The sequence below is a fragment of the Vespa crabro genome, chromosome 3 (genome assembly GCF_910589235.1).
Source record: "Vespa crabro chromosome 3, iyVesCrab1.2, whole genome shotgun sequence".
NCBI lineage: Eukaryota > Metazoa > Arthropoda > Insecta > Hymenoptera > Vespidae > Vespa > Vespa crabro.
In genome coordinates, this window is record NC_060957.1 from 13,036,867 (window position 1) to 13,057,694 (window position 20,828).

At 29.0% G+C, this 20,828-nt stretch overlaps 2 protein-coding genes across 4 annotated transcripts in view; one reads left to right on the forward strand and one right to left on the reverse strand.

Moving 5' to 3' along the window:
• The window catches only part of LOC124422632 (putative ammonium transporter 1), a 5,283-nt gene extending 4,520 nt beyond the window's left edge, over positions 1-763 (reverse strand). Inside the window, exon 1 of the mRNA XM_046959358.1 lies at positions 12-763. Coding sequence (XP_046815314.1) covers positions 12-749 — 738 coding nt within the window. The 5' untranslated portion in view covers positions 750-763. The remainder of the gene's footprint in view (positions 1-11) is intronic.
• A 754-nt stretch (positions 764-1,517) lies between these two features.
• LOC124422434 (calcium uniporter protein, mitochondrial) overlaps positions 1,518-20,828 on the forward strand; it is a 52,753-nt gene continuing 33,442 nt past the window's right edge. The window contains exons 1-2 of one of the 3 annotated variants that reach the window (XM_046958844.1): positions 1,518-1,685; positions 1,775-1,975. In XM_046958844.1, coding sequence (XP_046814800.1) covers positions 1,862-1,975 — 114 coding nt within the window. In that variant the 5' untranslated portion in view covers positions 1,518-1,685; positions 1,775-1,861. The remainder of the gene's footprint in view (positions 1,686-1,774; positions 1,976-20,828) is intronic. The other 2 variants (XM_046958843.1, XM_046958845.1) reach the window with 2 other exon arrangements.

A 20,828-nucleotide genomic window follows, 5' to 3' on the forward strand; every position in this document is an offset into this window, starting at 1 on the left:
TTATATTTTACCGATAGGCCAACGAAGATCAAGAATAATCCCAAATAATTGATAATCGAAGGGAATAAAGCAAAATAATTTATTCGATCGATATTATTTGTTTTTAAATTTTTCCTCTTTTTCGATAATATCAAATGAGCTATTAAACCGGATAGTCCACCGACAACGTGCACGATTCCTGATCCAGCGTGATCGCGATAAATGACATTGACGTCATTCAATCTACCTTTTGCTATCCACCCTTCTGGCATCAAGGTCCAACGAATTAAAAGAGGTTGAACTATGCCAGCCAAAAGTACATTTACCAGAAAATGTGACATAAGGTGACTATCTTCTATCATGCTAGTTGTACAAATAGCCGAGGCGATCATTACGACTTGCCAACCGATCAAGAATCCTTCCTTCTTTATCGTAAAATCCTCGTAAGGATAATAATCGCCGTAGATAAAGCCGTACGCGTCACCATCGAAGATCAAAAGAAAACCGATCGTAAAATAAGCTACCGTGGTAGAACAGATATCTAGGATATTTTTAAAAAGGATAAAATTCAGATTGTCCTTTTTCACAATACCAATTTGCAATAGAACAAAACCAATTCGCATTAGGATCGTCAATAGTATTCGATTCGCATAGTTCGATAAACATACATAAGAATAAAATCCATTGATTTTTGATAATAAAGGATCGATAAAGGATTCGTTGAAAAGGTTAAGATCATTTGGATACATGACGTAATCTTGCTTTTTCATTAACTCGATCGTTGGTATTATCGATACTGCGCTATTTCAAATTTTAATGTAAAAGAAAAGAAAAACGAAACAAAAGAGAACGAAAGATTAAACAAAAAAAAAAAAAAAAAACAAAAGCGATGTAGGATCATTTAAAATGATAAGAGAAAAAAAAAGTGTATGCACATATTGACAGATATTACGAGCGTCATTCGATAAAGTATGACAGACAATTATTTGTGTTATTAACTTCTGATAACAATTAACACATTTGTCTCGATGTTTTATTACTAAAAAAAAAAAAAAAAAAAAAAAAAAAAAAATATTATCCCATAAAATTTCTGAATATATTTTCATTGTAAAATTAAAAGTTAAAAGAAAAAAAATATATATATATATACGTATATATAAATATCCAAGTATTGCATTCATTTTTCAAGAGATAAAAATTAAATCGTATTGCCGTGAGAGCTAATGGCCCTTAAAAAGAAATTTACGATCGAATATATCGATTTACGATAATACTTCAATAAATACAACTCTATATGTGTATATATATATATACATATATATATTCAACATTCAAATTTTCGCGCAAATTCGTTTAGGCAATCCATAGTCCCGCGGTTTGTATGTATTTTATAATATCTGTTCAAAGTACGGAAGCGCGCGACCGATTCGTGTATCTTCGGTAAATGATGCGACGTGATTGGTTGAATAATAGTACAGTGGTGACACACCGGGCGAGCCGGCGCGGAAGGGCACGAAGGATGCCGGCCGTGACCGATGACGATTAGTCTGTTCTTCGTCGTCGTGCGTTGTTGGTCGTTTGTATTTGGTCGCGCGTTATTCGTGTGTTGTGAGAGAAACGAGAGAGAAAGAACGAAAGAAAGGAAGAAAGAAAGAGAGAGAGAGAGAGAGAGAGAAATAGTGCTCGCCCGCCAACATAAAGGAAAGGTACTACTTATTAACATTAGTGGTCCTTTTTTCCTACAAGTCTTTTTCTATCTTGATCATCTATCATTTTCTATTTTATTATCGGAAAGAAGATCAAAGGAAAAGAGGAGGAAATAAGAGGAAAAGAAAGATAATTAAGAAGAAATAAAAAGGTCATCGTTTAAGAGAAATTGGAAATGGCATCAGCGGTCTCCTGTCGCGTAATGTTCCTAGCGAGATGGTGCGACGTTTCGACACGCGTATTCACTGTCTCATCGTCGGCATTAATTACATCACGTAATTTTCGAAACGTAAGTACAAAACCATTTCTTTATTGACCGTCGTATTTTTCCAAAAAAAAAAAAGAAAAGAAAAAGAAGAAAGGAGAAAAAAAAAGGGAAAGAGAAACGTTCTAACTCGTTCGAAGGAAGCCGGTTTGATATGAACCGAAAACCGATCTCCCACGAACGTACACGACTCGAAAGGTTCGCCGTGCAATCACATATGCATCCACACATACACACACACACATATATATATATATATATATATATATATATATATATAGAAAGAGTGGGAGAGGGAGAGAAAAGATGCAGGAAAAGTGTAGATCCAATGTGATAGTTCGCTGCAGCAACGACTATATTACTACTCCCTCTCTTTCTATTTCTTCCTCTATCTCTGTCTCTCTTTTTCTATTTCTTTCTCTACTCCCTTTCTCTCTCTCTCTCTCTCTCTCTCTCTCTCTCTTTCTCTCTCTTTCTATTTCTCTCGTCTTTACGACAATGTTGCCGCTTACTCTTCGACCATTTAAAACCGAACATAACCTTATACGTATGTACGTTGGTATATGCATTTATTTAGTCGTATGAAATTTTTATTTTATTTTTATCCAAGATCATTCGAATAAAGAAAATAAATACACGGATATGTTGAAATTTAACGTACAATTAATATAGATCAGAAATGAATAATATCTATTATATTTTATTTCCAATTGATTTTTTGGTTCGTTCAAATGTTGTTGTTGATATTCGGTATTGTAAACAAACGGATCTTCCATGTATATCGAGTATTATTTATTTACATAGTTGTTTCCTCGATAAAGAAACGCGCGTGCGCGTGCGCATTCATCCATCATATGTTCCTCGTATAAACAACGAATAAAAATAATTTTAAGGAATTATGATTTTTGAAAATTATTATTACATGGCATTTGAATTAACCGTGTATATATATATATATATATGTATATGTATATTATTCTTACTATTAATAGAATCATGATGGTTTTGTTAATTTTAACGTATCGACGAGTCGGAAAACTATTAATATGCTCGAAGTATCGTCGTTTGATCTCTTTTTCTCTTCTTTCCGTTTTTTTTCCCGTTAGTTCGTTTCTTTTCTTTTTTTTTTTCTCCTCTCTCTCTGTCTCTCCCTCTCTCTCTCTCCCCCTTTTCTTATGTCTCTCTCTCTCTCTCTCTCTCTCTCTCTCTCTCTCTCTCTCTCTCTCTCTCTCTCTCTCTCTCTCTCTCTCTCTTGAAATTCCAAGCTCATAAAGCATATAAAGTCATTTCGAATTAGGAGTATATAATATGAAACAGATATTTTCTTTTACGTGAAAAGGAAAATTAAACGATAAAAAAAAAAAAAAAAAGAAAGAAGTCGTTTAATTAACGATATCTCAAGGGAGTAATAAAATGGAGCATTTCATGAAAATATGTTTATTATTACGTTACGGATAAATTATAATTGAAAGTCTGTCTTTAGATTTTTATCTTTTCTTTTGCTTTTTACTTCTTTATATTCTTTGTTTCACTTTCTTTTGTTTTCTTTTTCTTTTCTTTTTCTTTTTTTTTTGTTTGTTTTTCTTTTTTCTCCTCGTTACGGCATAAAAGAAAATGCGAAGAAATTATACGAGTGTCATGTAACAATGATATCGTGCTGATTGATAAATTGATAAGATTTAAAGATAGTTTTCTATATTTCTCTCTCTCTCTCTCTCTCTCTCTCTCTCTCTCTCTCTCTCTCTCTCTTTCTCTTTCTGTCTATCTGTTTGTCTCTTTCGTATTTATCGATAAAAATGTATTCGTTGTTGTCATAGCATCCTAAAGAGAATAGAGACGATTTATCATGATGATAAATATCTATCAAGAAATAATATCATTATGCATATATGTGTATGCATATATGCATATATGTATGTGTGTATATATATATATATATCCGTCATTATTTATATTAGATATATATATATATATATTTTATATGTCATTGTTTTGAATTTCATATCATTATCTTTTAGACGTAGTAATTGTTATTTCAAGTACAAGTTGAATGAAAAAGTTCCTAAATAATTCGTAAAACGAATTAATCTTCTTCGAGATTTTCTCAGTTAATTTTTCTTTTTTACTTTTCTTCTCTTTTTTTCTTTTTTTTTTTCTTTTTTTTTTTTTGTTTTGGAAAGAAAGAAAAACAGAAAATTAATGTAAAACTTTGCGGAAAAGCTTGGATTTATTTTTGAAAGAGATCACCCAAAAACTTTTGTTCTACTCTGTACATGCAATAAAGAAAACAAAAAATAGAAAAAGAAATAAGGGCTTCTAATGTCTATTCCAAATTAAAACAGTTCTTTCTCTCTTTCTTTCTTTCTTTCTTTCTTTCTTTCTTCCTTTTTTTCTTTTCCCCCTGATGAAGTCGCTACGTTTCTACTTACGTTCGATTTTTCGAAGTAGAACGAAGTCTGGTTAAATTAATTGAAAAGTTGAGAAGTAGTTTATAATGATAATTATACGGAAATCCTAATGGATTTTGTGTTCATAAAGGAAATAACATTGTATATTCTTGTTATCTAAGGTAATAATACTCGTCATATAATCCGTTTATCAGTACTTCAGAATGAATGGAAATATGTCCATATTGTCGTAATTTCGAACAATGACGATAAATTTAATAATATTAGTATAATAACTCAAGTACGAATATTAAATAGATATCCATTCTACAATTTATAATATTGTTAACGATACGCCGAATAAATAGATAGATTGTGTATGTGCGTGAGAGAGAGAGAGAGAGAGAGAGAGAGAGAGAGAGAGAGAAAGAAAATATTATTTTTCATTTATTTTCCATGAACGACATAAAAGCAACACACATTTACGAGATATCTCATAGGTGTCCGTTTTTTATTGGATTATATTCTCATTACGCGTCACTAGTAATTCCCATAGAGACCAATAATTACGATAGCCTAGAGATGACAGACGACGTTTCAATGATGACCTCGTGCGAAAAGGGACGCAAAGGTCGTTTATTGAGAAAATAAAAATAGATGAATAAGTGAGAAAAAAGAAAAAGAAAAACAAAACAAAAATGGAAAAAGAAAAAGAAGAAATTTTGTTCGTCGTTAATCATCAAAGTTCATTAAACCTTGTCGTTGTCGTTTTATCTGATAATTAGATAATGCATATATATATATATATATATATATATATATATATATATGTATATATATATATTATATTATATTTAATAGAATAGTGTCGAAAATCACGTTCAAATTTTGAAATTATGTGGAAACGTAATGTGAAACTATATGTGTGCGTGTGTGTGTATTTAATGAATATAACAAGATTATTGACCTGCGAAAGCTCGTGACATTATCGAATTCGTGAATCGTTGTTGAACGATGTTAACATGGTTCGTCGCACGCAATTCATTTTCTAAGTAATTGGAACGTATCAAATATAAAAGTTAAAAATTTTGGGACAACACCTTACGACCATCTTGTTCGGTATAATCGTACACATGTAATTTCAATAAAATTTGATACGATAAAAATCATCAGTCTATATATGGCTATCTATACAACAACGTATCGACATTTGCAATATTTCATTCGTTAATTAAATTTAACGATCGTTTTGAATTTCAACTTGGCATGAATGCACGCGTTATTCCTTTTCTTTTTTTTTCTTTCTTTCTTTTTATCGTTAAAATTATTTAGAATTGAAAATTATATCTATCTGATCATGCGCTTATCAGTTTCGCATTAAATTCGTATTAAATCAATGAAGATAAGAAGTTTTATAATATGTGATATTAGAATAATGTTTGATGGTAATTATGATTATTGTAAACGTTTAAGTATGATATAGTAAATAGGTATAGTTTATAGGTATATTTTTTTTTGTTTATTTATTTATTTATTTATTTATTTTTTTTTTTTTAATATAAATCAATCATAAAATAAATAATATAAACAATATAAATTTGTTCGAATAATAATTTTACATTCGAATATTTAAGATGATTCCGTTTAAATGTCATGAGAGATAAATAGGTCTTCGTGTTCGTCTCGCTCGTGACATTTATAAATATTCGAATGTTCCCGGATCGACGAGTTGAAAATATTTCGTTATCCTCAATCTGGCATCTTCTCATCTTTGAATTTTCACTGGGATCTTGAGAAAGTTTTCGAGCTGCTACTTGTACATATGTATATATATATATATATATATATGTATACATATATATGAAATGTATATCCATCGAAGGATGATATTTCCGAAAAATTTTTTTTTAATAGTCACTGATACAACACCAACAATTCCCTTCGAGATGGGATTCGTAAAATTACTCATTTATAAAATTTTATACTCGAACGAATAATGGAAATGAAAATAAAATGGTTATAAAGAAAAGTACTTTTGATATATACGTAGATAAATTTATTACTCTATTAAGCATATACCTATGTACATCAAATATATATATATATATATATATATATATATATAAAATTTTTTTAAACTATGTTAAAAGTACATTTTAATATTTCACCGTGAAATAAATGATCAGATAATAAAACTTGGACAGGTTTCTTTTTCTCTTTTCTTTTCTTTTTCTTGTTCTTTTTTATATTATCATTAGATATTTTCTTTCTCGCAAAATAAATTTTATTTAGATTATTAGGCTTAGAAACATAGAATATGCGAATACGTGAATCGCACTTAGAATTACATTTTCAGATAAATTAGTCAATTAAATTCGATTGATATATGAAATTTATGATATAGAACGCGTTTGTATATTTTTATTTTGTTATAAAATGGAATAATTAAATATATATATATATACCTCGTTAATGTTCAGTTAAATGTTTGACGAAGTAGATCGTTAATTTCCTAGTATGCTCTTTGTGAATATTGATAATAATAATAATAATAATAATAATAATAGAAGCTTTAGTTGCTTTACTTGCTAGAAGCTTTTAGTTTACTTCATGTGTGCTAAATGTTCAAAGCAATTCTAAGATCTCTCTCTTTCTATTTCCCTCTCTCTCTTCTCTCTCTCTCTCTCTCTCTCTCTCTCTCTCTCTCTCTCTCTCTCTCTCTCTCTCTCTCGCTTGCTCTTTCTTTGCAAAAGGTCGAATGCCAGAATCACGATGAAAGAAGATGCATTCGCACAGAAGAAATATTTCCTTTATTCATTACGACGACATGACGACGATATGTCGACGATACGAAGAACGAAAAGAAAAGTAAAGAAAAGAAAGATAGAAAAAAAAAAAAAAAAAAGAAAAAAGAAAATTAATTTTTAATGAAAATTCAAGCCAATGGAAATTCTTGGATTCAATGAGAAAGAAAAAAGTCTCGTAGCTTGCTCTCTTTATTCCTTATTAATAGTCATGATTATATACGCACAGTCATGATTAATTATAATCAAATTATCTGATCCAATTTAAAACGGTAATGGTATACGTAATTTGCTGCAACAAAAGCATTAAAAAAATTAATCTCATTAGTGTCATTAATTGCAACATTATAGACCGAATTAATTGTTTTATTAATACGATGAAATACGTATAATGTAGATATTATAAAAAGTTTTTCAGAAAATTCATCAGGGTAGATTTAATTCTAAAAGGGAAATGTTATAGAATGTTCGTAAGAACCGATTTAATTTTAAACGAGTGGAATTTTATAAACGTAATAAATTTGTTTTTCATAATTTATAAAACTTCGTAGCTTGATTAGTAACAACATTCTTTGTAAATGGATTAAGTGTTATTATAATACGGAAGATGTGTACATAATAATATAGTTGCATCAAAAGTTTTTGCGGAATATTCGTAGAGTATATTTCATTTTAAAGTGCATCTTTTAAATATAAATTATTTCCATTTGTACAATTTCAAATGTGCATGTATTTATTTTATATGCATATAAACATATATTCGCGTTTGTTTATTTTATACACATATAAACATATATACATATAAATGTATGTGTGTGTGTGTGTGTGTGTGCACTTTATTGTACGTATATATATACATACGTATATATATATATATATATATATATATATATATATATATATATATATATATACACATCTTATTTATTTGCATTGATATTTTTGAAGGAATTGGAACTAATAAAAAATATTTCAAAGAGAGCAACATCCTTGAGATTAGTTTGAGCATAATATAAGGGAACTCAAACGAATACATAATTTCAAGTTTCATTTTGACGAGATAACGTTAAATCCACGTCATGCGAGACTTCAGTGATTCATTAGACGCAATCGTGCGGTTGATCGAGACTAAAGATCCGCATTGCGTCTACCCATAAGAGAAATTTATCTCGGTTAGTACATCAATGAAAATTCAAACCATTATATACGAAGTTATGTAGTTAGATGTGATCTCTTTATATAATTACAAGAAAAGAAAAATGAAAAAAAAAAAAAAAAAGAAAAGAATAGATTAACGTCATGACGCACAATTATCTCACGTATCAGAAATGTAATAAGAGTATTGTTAGCGAGAAAGGAGGAATGAGTTTTTTTTTTTTTTTTTAAGTTCTTCGAACGTTATCACTAACTTCGCGTTTTGTAGAAACGTAACATCAAGAATAAAGCATTACGTCAATCTATTAGTTCATTCATCAAGATACTTTTACGAAGTCAATGACATTGAAGATAATTTTATAAATAGATTCTCGTAAATCGAAAATTATGTTCTATAACTTTTATACTATTCAATTTTATTGAAAAGTAATTAATATATTTCTTTATATTATGCTGAATAATAGATTAATTAATCACGTAGGATATCATTTTAATCGTGTAATCGCAAAATAAAAAGAAAAAAAAAGAAAAAAAAAGAAGAAAAAAAAAGAAAATATTTAGAAATGCTATAGAAATATGTAGGAAAGATTATTATATAAGTTTTGAAAATACGGGAAGTAGGTATTCTTCAACCTACTTGAAAATTCAAGATGCATGAGTAATGGAGTTGAGCGTAACCCAGTGTCCTAATTACCTCTTTTAATTGGAGCAAAGAGGCCCTTTACTAGTTTACCGAAACCATTAGGACGAGTTTTACTGCCGTTGTAATATTTTTTTTTCTTTTTTTTTTTTTTTTAATCTCATTTTTATCTTCTTCTTTTCTCTATCATTTATTTATTTATTTATTTATTTATTTATTTATTTATTTATTTATTTATTTATTTATTTATTCGTTTATTTTTTCCTTTTCATTATATATCCAATATGGTAATAATCTATTTAACATTTACCGATCGCTTTTGCAATCACAGCGCGTTGATGATTTCACTCGAATATAAATCCATATGTACAGTCATAGAAAACTAAATACTTTTGAAGACGTAGTTACATCCTGTTTTAACTGATAAGGATGCGCATTCCAATATCGTATTATACTAATGGAGTCCATATAAGGGTAACGAAGAAATAACACACTCGAGAAATGTGTTTGAGAATGTGTCAGGGAATGTGTCGGAGAGAAAGGGAGAGAGATAGAGAACTAACGAACGAAGGAAAGAAAGAGAGAGAGAGAGAGAGAGAGAGAGAGAGAGAGAGAGAGAGAGAGAGAGGGAGAGAGAGAGGAGAAAGGGAAAAACGAAAAAGAAAAAGAAAATTCACATTTATGAAAAGGAAGAAGTTACGAACGATCTTGTTTCTGACATGGAGTTTAAATTTCTCTGATCCTGACGTGAGAGAATTTCAAAAGGATATTTGATAATCCTCACAAAATTCTCAACAGAGTCCTTAAAACCAAACCGTAATTTATCATGGACTTCGTTCTTCTATTTGAGTTAAGTAACACGTCAAGGAATAAGATAATACTAAATAAGGTCGAAGTTGATTTCGTGATATGAAGTTTCTTAGATTACATTTCAAGTTCGTAACGTGAAATTATTACAATGGATTTTCGTAGGTCGATCGTTTAGGGGAAAAAAAAAAAAAAAAAAAAAGTGTACAATAAAAAATAAAGAAATAAAAGAAAAGAAAAGATAAATAGATCATTAAATCTTAATTTTATCATCGAGATCGAAAGATTTACTGTCAGGAAATGAAGAATTTATATTTTTTTTTTTTTTTTTCTTTTTTTTTTTTTTTTTAATTCGGAGGATATAATTTATTTACGAATGAATGACATAATTTAGTTTCTATTATCTAGTTTCCTTTTATTACATTTATATACAAGAGTACGATGTATTATATATCGTTGTCTAGAAAATTTAATATCTCCGTACGTCCCTAAAATTGTTAGTTTTCTTAGTTATTATTATCACAGTTGTCACCCATTTTCGAGTTTGTATTTTGAACTTTTTATTAAAGAAAGAGAGAGAGAGAGAGAGAGAGAGAGAGAGAGAGAGAGAGAGAGAGAGAGAGAGAGAGAGAGAGAGAGAGAGAGAGAGAGAGAGAGAGAGAGTGAGAGAGAGATAGTAGATTCGTATGGAATACCATAGTACTTACTTTGGCGGAAAGTAGAACGCGCATTACTGTCATGTTCGATATAGTTAGAAGAAAATGCGAGTAGATCGTCAGAAATTTCATGCCAAGTTTTACAAGAAACGGTGAAATAATTCTTTATAATAATTGGATCTTTCCTATTGTTCGTTTTATTTCTATAAAAGTGACTATAATAAAATGTAGAAATTTGTTAACATTGCAAGTTGCAAGACGGAAAAAAAAGAAAGAAAGAAAGAAAGAAAAAAAAAGAAAGAAAAAAAAAATAAAAACTCGTGGAACTACTACAACATTCTTGGAAAAAAAATTCTGACGATGTAAATTCTCATGGTTATTAGATCTTCGAATTTTACGAACGTTTTAATAACTTCTTCAAAGTAATATGCAAAAGAACGACAATGGCTTTTCAGTACGAAATATAGTAACAAACGTAGTTTTGAAGCTCGGAAATAGTATTTGTATTTGTATCAGTGAAATAATCTGAAGTCTGTTTGTGAACCTTACGCTTCTTGGTTTTATTGGGAAAGTTGGCAAACCAGGTCTTCGTAAACTTTTACATTTGAAATTGATTCGTAACGTTTATTGATTAAAAATTCGTTGAAAGTGGAACTCTCCATTATGTATTAGTTATATATATATATATATATACATTATATATTATATCTTACTTTATTCTTTAATATCGTTATCCTCGTTCTTTTCTCTTTTTGTTTTCCACAATTATATTCATTATGAATTAGAATTGGATTAGAATTTCTAATATAATATTTCTCTAATTTATCAGTAAAATCAGAAAGTTTAGAAACAGGTAGTTTATCTTTTTCCAACGTTATGCTTATATTATTATTATATTACGTTATGTCATTATATTATTCGACAATGTAAATATACCCTTAAGCGAACCATTAAGTTTGCCCAGCTTTATCTATATTTTATATATATATATATATATATATATATATATATATATATATATATATATATGATATGCGTTCGATGCAATAATTTTGGAAAATATAGTTGACTCGTTGTTGACGAAAACAAAATCGCTCAAAGATAGAGAAATTCGAAGAAGATTATCGGTCGTACTTGGATATTTATTAAACGAAAAAAAAAAAATAATAATAAGAAAAAAAAAAAGACGAGAAGACAAAGATAATCAATATCCGATAGATTCGTTGGAAACTTTCATATACAGAGAGAGAGAAAGAGAGAAAAAAAACAATAAAAAAAAAAAAAGAAGAAAAAACTTGATTGCACTTTAAAATAATATTCACGAACATTTAACGAGAATATTGACTTCTTCTTTCGAAAATATTGATTTTCTTCTTTATTTTTTTCTTTTTCTTTTTCCTTCTCTCTTTTTCTTTTTTTTTTTTTTTTTTTATATTTTTGAATCGATCACGAACGACGAACAAAGAAGATATTGTGATATTGTTGAAATTGTCAGTTTGCAATGCGTAGAAAAAAAACTTTATTGCACTTTAAAATAATATTCACGAACAATTAACGAGAATGTTGACTTCTTCTTTCGAAAATATTGATCTTCTTCTTTTTCTTTTTTCCTTCTATTTTTCTTTTTTTTTTTTTTTTCTATTTTTGAATCGATCACGAACAACGAACAACGAACAAAGAAGATATTGTGATATTGTTGAAATTGTCAGTTCGCAGTTTGTACATAAAGGATAATAGATAGCAGATGGAATTTACGTTTAAAGGGTATAGTTCGTGTTTCCGATAATTACTACAAGCAGAGAAATATCTGAAAGCTGTTTAAACGTTATCTCGTTGGTGAAAAGGACAGGCCCTACACATATACATGTTGTTAGGGCTGTTAGGAGGTTTATTCAAACGGGGTTCCAGACCGAGGACGCTGCGGCAGGCGCCATGGTCATCGATCTGCTCCACTGCAGCTTCCCTCTCTATACAACTACAGACCCCAGTTGTAGAAGGCACTCGATTTTTCCTCTTCGGCGACGTTAAAAATTCTCCTCGAGAAAAATAGAAAATCAACAATCTAATTTATAATTTTTAACTCGTCACGCATGCTTAATAAATAATAAAGTTTTTTATTTATATTTAAGAATATGTTAGTCGTTAAAAGAAATAAATAAATAAATAAATAAATAAATAAATAAATAAATAAATAAATAAAAAATAAAAAAATATTCAACGTAACGTTTCAACATGGCCCATTAATTTATCTAAATCTAAATTGCTTTGTATTATTCGTCTTTTTTTCTCTCTCTCTCTCTCTCTCTCTCTCTCTCTCTCTCACTTTTTTCTGTGTGTATGTGCGTGTTTGTTATCTTACGATATTACAAACCACACGGTCAACCAGTATTATTATTCTTCCGGGTTTAAAAAAACGTCACGTTAGAAAAGTTCTCGCGTAAAACTTATTCGCCGATACGACCAACATCGAATACTTAATTGACATTATTAAGAAGATAATCGAAATTGCCGGTTTGTAAAATTGTTCACTTTTTCGTTCATTCTATGTACTTAATTTCTTGTTTCGTTACATGAGACTCGTTGCTCATTAAAACGGGTTGTCGTTTCCGACGGATTGCGTGTTACGTTTAATCGATGCATTCAAGTTTCGTTCTAAACTACACGCAAATTTATTTAACGTTGACTTTGAAAGGAAAGAAAGAAAGAGAGAGGAAAATAAAAAAAAAAAAGGAGGAGAGAGAGAGAGAGAGAAAGAATTACGTCGTAAGAAAATTGTGATTATAATAATTAAGAGTTTTAAGTTAGTTGAAGATTAAGAAAATAAGAAGAGAAAATAGAAAAAAGAAAAAAGAAAGATCTTTCGTTCGTTTGAATGAAAACATACGAATACAAAGAAAATTCAAAGGATTTAAAGGATTAAAAATGATTAAAAAGAGAAGGGGATAGATGATGATGGGTAATGGAATAATCATCAAGAAGGTAAAAAGAAGTGAGAAGAGAAAAACCAAAAAATAAGAAAAAGAATATTTTGCTCGTTCGAATCGTACGAATTTAGAAACATTTCTTGACGACTTGCCAACACTCAACGCCCACAACCTGGTAAAGAATCATTCTTACCAGATTTTAATCTGGTAAGAACGAAATAGAAAATAGAAAAAGAAAACATGTTTCTTATCGTATTTTCTAAACATAGAAAATATTTTGTTCATCGACGTCTTAAACAAACGTCTTAAACATCGAAATTATTTTCTTATCTACAAACGTCGACGTTTTGTTCCGAACATAATTAAAAAAAATTTTTGACGATGGATTCACTGTCTCTGACAGTTCGATAAATTTTCCATTTAATTCCTCGATCTTTTTAATCCTATTTATTAAAACTGAAAACGATTAAATAGTGTACATTAATTACATTGTACTCGATCAGAAACGAATGATTATATAATGGAAATATTATTTTAACGGGTGCAACGTTATTTTTTTTTCTTTCTTTTTTTTCAATTAATGAGAATATCGATTGATCGTCAAATTATGCTTTCGATGAAACTTTTATTCTTTTTCTCTCTTTCTTTTTTTTTTTTTTTTTTTTTGTTTTCTTTCTGTTTTCTTTTTCCTTCGCGAGCTTACGAGGAGAGACGAATGAAAGATGAGGACTTTTTTTTTTTTTTTTTTTAAATGTCTGATGAGAGAAAAAAGAGAAGATAAAAAAGAAAGAAAAAAATGACGATGGGGGTGAGCAATGGTATGGAAAAGAAAAAAAAAATGAAAAAGTAAAGAAAGAAAAGATGAAGCAACGAAGAAATAACAAGGTAATAATATTATATATATAGTTATATAATTTTAACAAGGAGGTTGTACGACATTGACATAGGATAAATATATCTCGATGTAATAATCATTTTATTTGGAAGAGCTTATGGCCAAAAAATGGAAACAAAAGAAAAGAAAAAAAAAAGAAAAAAAAAAAGAAGAAGAAGAGAAAATGTTACAAATCGTGAAATTTTGTTTCTATTTTCTTTCTTTTTTTTTTTCTTTTTTTTTTTTTTTCAAAGGAGTGACCCGTCAGATATCACGAGATAGAACGAAGTACATTATTATCGATTTATCGCGTCAGCAAATCTTTTTTAATATTCCATATCATAATGTTATATGATGATATGGGATAAGGCAAGAGTGTCACTTAACAATATAACATTCATTTATCATCTCTCCTTTTTTTTTCTTTTTTTTTCTTTTTTTTTTTTTTTTTGGATATATAAAATTTTACAAATTTTATAACAAATGTGATAGGTATAAAAGAGATGGAAAGATATCTTATCTTTCGATCATATCGTATTGTTTGTTACACGCGAAAAATTGATTTCTCGCGTTAGTTCTAAATAATTTCTCGACATAATAAATTTTCCAAATGGATTATTATTATTATTAACAATTAATAATTTGAATCGTTCGTATAAATAAATGTGTTTTGCCCAATAACGTGTTCATGCTCATCATTATTATCTTTACTCGTACGGTTGTGTAAATATATATATGCATATACATACATACATATACATATGTATATATATATATATATGCACGCATAAATATTCGCATAAAATTTTTTACGTTTATATTGAACAAGGAATTGACGTTATTAAGCTGATGAATCATTGATGTACAGTCATTCAATGTGAATCAAGAATCTAAAGAATCATTGATAGACATTAGACATATTTCAATGCAATTTGATACGCTCGTCCAACTTTCGTGATATAATTATTTTAATGAATTCAAATTTAATTAATTAACATCGTTTAGAGATAGAGTTAGAGAGAGAGAGAGAGAAAGAGAGAAAAAGGGTTAATAACCATTAACGAGCGATGAAATCGGGATGATTAAAATTAACAAAAAAAAAAAAACAAAACAAAACAAAACAAAACAAAACTGTTGTTTACTCGAGTAATTCACGATCAGAGAGAGAAAGAGAAAGAGAGAAGAGAGGTTGGGAAGGAGAGAGGGAAGGAGCAATATTGGTTCATTTATTTTTACTTTTTTTACCAGCCGGTACTAACAGTTTCACCCTATATGTTTGCTTACCCGACTGACCCATAAACGAACGGCCAATTACTCGTTCGATTGATCGAACGTCCTCGTGCAGGCGTATTGGGTAAAACCTCTTCCTATATAATTTTCTAGTCTCTCTCTCTCTCTCTCTCTCACTCTCTTTGTTTCTCTCTCACACTCTCTTTCCTTTCAGTAATTATACTCTTTATAAAGACACGAGTCAAATGAATTACCGTCTCCATATCACTTAGATTTAAAAGTACTCTCGAAAATATACTCGTTTTCTTTAACAATGAACTCAATTAATGAACTGGAACTTCTTGTTTGCTCTCTCTCTCTCTCTCTCTCTCTCTCTCTCTCTCTCTCTCTCTCTCTCTCTCTCTCTCATTCCCTTTTTTATTTGCGCGCAAATATCACATCTATTACACTTATGCAAACTTATTATTGTATATTAGCATAGCAACTAACGTTTTAAACATTTACTCCTTCATTAGCTTCATATTCTTTCTCTTAACGTAAAAGCATTGGAAATGAATTACGTAGGATATACCGATAATTATAGTTAATCGATATCGTCATTGATTGCTTTATGCAAATTTTTCATAATAAATAATTTATTCCTTAAACGTATATAATCGTAGGAAATTTGATGAATCAATAAATAAAGCAAAATATATAAAATATATGAAATAAATAAATAAATAAATGGATAAATAAATCAGTAAATAAATAAATAAATAAAAAAAAAAGAATAAATAAATTATTATTTCGAATACGCCTTATTTATCGACTATTATTATTTAATTATAATAGAATTTTATAAGATTTATACATGTAATTTAGATAATCGATGATTAAATGTAGAAAATGGAAAAGTCAAAAGTGGAAATAAACTAATATTACTTAGGGAACTCGTTCATTGTGATTGTTAATGGATTGTTGAGTGCAAACCTATTTATAATTTTAAATGACGGAAAAGGAGGAAATTACATTTGTTATGGGAACGAAATAATGTTAAGGACATACATGCATACATACATAGATCGAATCTTGTAACATTATTGTGATAGAACGTAAATGGATGGTGCATATTCTATAAAGGTTGTGGCTTATATGACCTTGCCAGTGAAAACTCGAGATCGAAATGTTGAAAAGAAACCTTGGTACTTGTACTTTTAACATTAATATACATTGCTTCGTTAGGCGTTTCTAAAACAACTTCTCATGAAAATTCAGAATACCAATGGCTATTTCAACCAATAGCTCCATCTGCATTTGTTTGAACGTTTTTTATTAATTTTTTCTTTTTTTTTCTTTTTTTTTTTCTTTTTTTGTATTTGTTTTTAAAATTTACAATTTTTTTGTCTTTCTTTCTTTGTTTTTTCTTTTCATTCTCGCAATAATTTATATCAAATGTGTTAATATTAATTTACATGAAGACATCTCGATTGTGTCCGAAGGAGGATAGTGAACGAATTTCCGTTGTGTTTGCTAATACTCATTATTTTGGAATTAGTTGACAATCGTGAAATGGGAAATGCAAATAGCATTGTAATCGAGGAATGAAATTTCTGTACGGATAACGTGCCACTATAATTATCGTAAGATATTCCATTGATTGGAATTCTTGTTATGGTATTTGCATTTTAACGTGATATAATATCCACTTGAATCTAATAAGAAGATGAAATATTATTTGTGGTTACTGTTGATTAGCTTGCAAATTTGTAAAGTTTAATTTCATATATATATATATTCATATATATATATATATATATATATATATATATATATATATATATATATATATATATATATACATGTATGTATGTATGTATCTAGTAAACTATGAGAACATTTCTTACCAAGAGAATACTACATAAATACAATACTTCGTGTAAATTAAAATTTTCTTATTTACATTAGCACAGTGCAAATGTAAATCAACAATAGAAAAAAAAAAAATCTCATTACTTATGGTATCTTTGAGTTGCGTCCAAGATTTATTTGAGTTATGGTGTAGAATTCTAGTTATCTAAGTTATAATTAGTCGATGAAGACGACACGCGAGGAAATAAGTTAATAATCTCCTAGAATAAATAATCTTGGGAAATTGATAATCTAGAAGGTAGAGGATGATTAAAGGAACAAATTCTATTAAAGTTAATAATATCGATCTACGATGATATAACGAGAAATATAAAGTTTTGATAACGGGAAATTGAGATGTCAAGAGATATGAGAGTATGAAACAAGAGGTTGTGATTTGTTACAGAACGATAAAGTACGAATGTGAAAAATAGGACAAATGGGATCGACTAAGGTAGTGTGAGAACAGAGATGTATCTTTTACAATAGAGATACGTACCTACATATATATATATATATAGTAGAATCGTATTTTGAAATCTCATTCCGGTCAGTGCACGGTAATCATATTAACGATAGGATCCAATCAGGTTCGTGAACATTTTTTAAACTTTTGCGAATCTTTTCCTCGACAATAAAATTATCTTTTGTTTCTGTATTGTTTTTTTTTTCTTTCTTTCTTTTTTTTTTCCGAGCGAGGATCGTTAAGATCGAGCGAATGATTTATAGGTCAATAAAATTACCTCGCCATTCGATGGCGTTCGTTCTCGACGTCACGGAAAACAAAAAAAAAAGAAAAAAACAAAAAAAAAAAAGAAGAAAAAAAATCTGCCGTCATTTGAAACAAAGTTCACGTAGACTGATACTTCGTTACCTTTCGTAGAAAATGTCTCTCGATTCAAGAAGATCGGTAAAAGATTGTTATACGAGGTTAACCCAATTCAGAATAGAATTTTCAATGACATTTTCTTCTCTCTCTCTCTCTCTCTCTCTCTCTCTCTCTTGAGTATATTACTATAATAGCCTTCGTTGGCACAATTTAAATATCCCTTTTGGTGTTATACGAGTATATCTAATATATTCCCAACCCTTATTCAAATATACTTAGAAAAACAGCCTATCGTTCGTAAAGTAGAAAGATGGATCGTTAGGTGGACTTAAATGTACATGGTAACAGTTCCGAGTTAGATTTTAAGTAGCTCTTAAAATTTCCATATTCAAAGAAGCCATTAGAAATTATTTGGATCGTATAAGTGGCTTTATGGTATCGAATTAAATCGAATTAAATCGAATTTCGTTTTTTATTCGAGATCTTTTTCGATCGACCTTTTCTTTTTTTTTTTCTTTTTTTTTATACATACCGAGTTCCATATTAAAACGAACGATTTCCTTACGATGTAGAATTCTCTCAAGAATATTTTTCGAACGGATAAAATATGATTTTAACCGTATCCACAAATCCATATGAACGCTTCATTATCTGATAGGAAGAAAAGATAAACTTTTATCTCGATAATGTAGTGCGTCCAAATGGAAAGTGTCCATCAGGATTATCGTGAAATATAGTGACTTTTTTTTTTTTTTCTTTTCTCTCGATAAATCCCCAACAGACAAATCAATTTCATTTTTAAGGAACAAATTTTTGTTCTCGTCTTTGCGATATATTTATTTACATTTGAAGTGATATCCTAAGAGAGACCGAGGGAGAGAAGACACAATCTTCTTAAAATTCATCAATGACGAAAACGGTATAGAATGGCATGTCGTTCGAAAGAACTTACAATTTTATTTACAACGGTGTTTATTTCTTTTTTTTTTTCTTTTTTTTTTTTTCATTTTCTTTTTTATTTTCGCATCAATATTTCTCAGTAAAATGCATTTCGAGTTTCACATTGAAAAACAATTTTTATTTTATTAAATATTCGAAATATTTATCGTCGAATGCATATCACCATGCAATAATGAAATTTTTTCTATTTGGTACGTCGAACATTCTGCAATGTAATGCGGTAAATATATGGGGTTTTATTATATTGAATAACGAAATAATAAAATACAAAAATTATTAATCCAATCATTTTATGAAATAATTTAATCGATGACTTTACTTTTGATTAATCATTCGAAATGATCTAAATATATTAGAATTTTTTTTTTTTTTTTTTTTTACATAATGGAGCTTCTCTTACGCTAACTTTCAATAAAAAAAAAATGACGTCTCAGGATTTTTTGAAAGAAGTCTTTAGATTTCGTAATAATTCTCGTGAACACTTTTGTTTGGAGATTCTGTATATTATAATTTATATATATATATATATCAGTTTCTAAGGTGAGAATAATACGAATTGTTAGAATTCTTATTGGATTTTGATCTTTTTCCTTTGGAAATCGGTATTTGAACACGATGAAGGAACGAACTGTTTGTCGGTGTCATGCTTAAATATTAAGATTTTATTTATTAAATTCCATTCAATGGGACGAGTGGAATTGGAACGAAAGATCGAGTAATTTAAGAATATATGAAATCGATTAGAGATCATGAGATAAAAAGGGACGTGATATCGGGATAAAGGAGAAAAAAAAAAAAGAATAAGGATCAGGGTTCGATAGATGAAGTGGGTAGAAAAAAAAAAAAAGAAAAAAGAAAAAGAAAATATTGGAAAAACAAATGTTACGGTCAAATATTATTTTTGAATTTATCCCTAACTGTATAGTTTATTTGCACTTACGGACTAGATGTTCGACTATTGTTTCGTAGCTTACATCTGAGTGATGTTTGTTTGAAGTGTAAGTAAAGAAGCTTTTTTGTATAAGTCTAAAAAGAGGGGATAAAATGTGAGAAATGGAAGAATGGAAAAAAGAAAAAGAGAGAGAAAAAAAAAGATTCGATTGATTTTACGATTTCTTGTGATGAAAGGCCCGCATGTCGTATCGTTAATAAACGAACTATACGATTTATATAAGAGTACAAAAGGGACGCATAGCATATGCATTTATACCGTAACAAGTAAATATGTATATTCTTTTTTTGATTTTATCATTTTCTTTTTTTTTTCCTTTTTTTTCTGGGGGAGTTTTTTCCCTTTTCCTTTTTTTTTTTTTCGTTTTCCTTATCTTTTTGTTTTCTTCTTTTCTTTTTCTTACAGAAAAATTGCAAAGTTATGTACGCATATATACTACCGGTATTCTCGTTCCGTTAAGAGATAATCATAGATGACGAGAGAGACCAAAAGAAAATATCATATCGTGGAGGCTTTACCAGCTCTCGAGTTTCTCGTAAACGTATAGAGTAACGTTCGTTCTCTATGAAAGTTTCATTGGAAGACGTGAAGTTTTTTTCAGCCCTAAAGCCACAGATCGATATTCAACGCATATTACATGATTCCAATTTGAATTCAAACCTGTACGGGAAAAATATTTTCTTAGTGTATTCAAAAAAATGTAGAAAGATCCACGCACATACACACACACACACACGTACACCACACATGTATATATATATATATATAT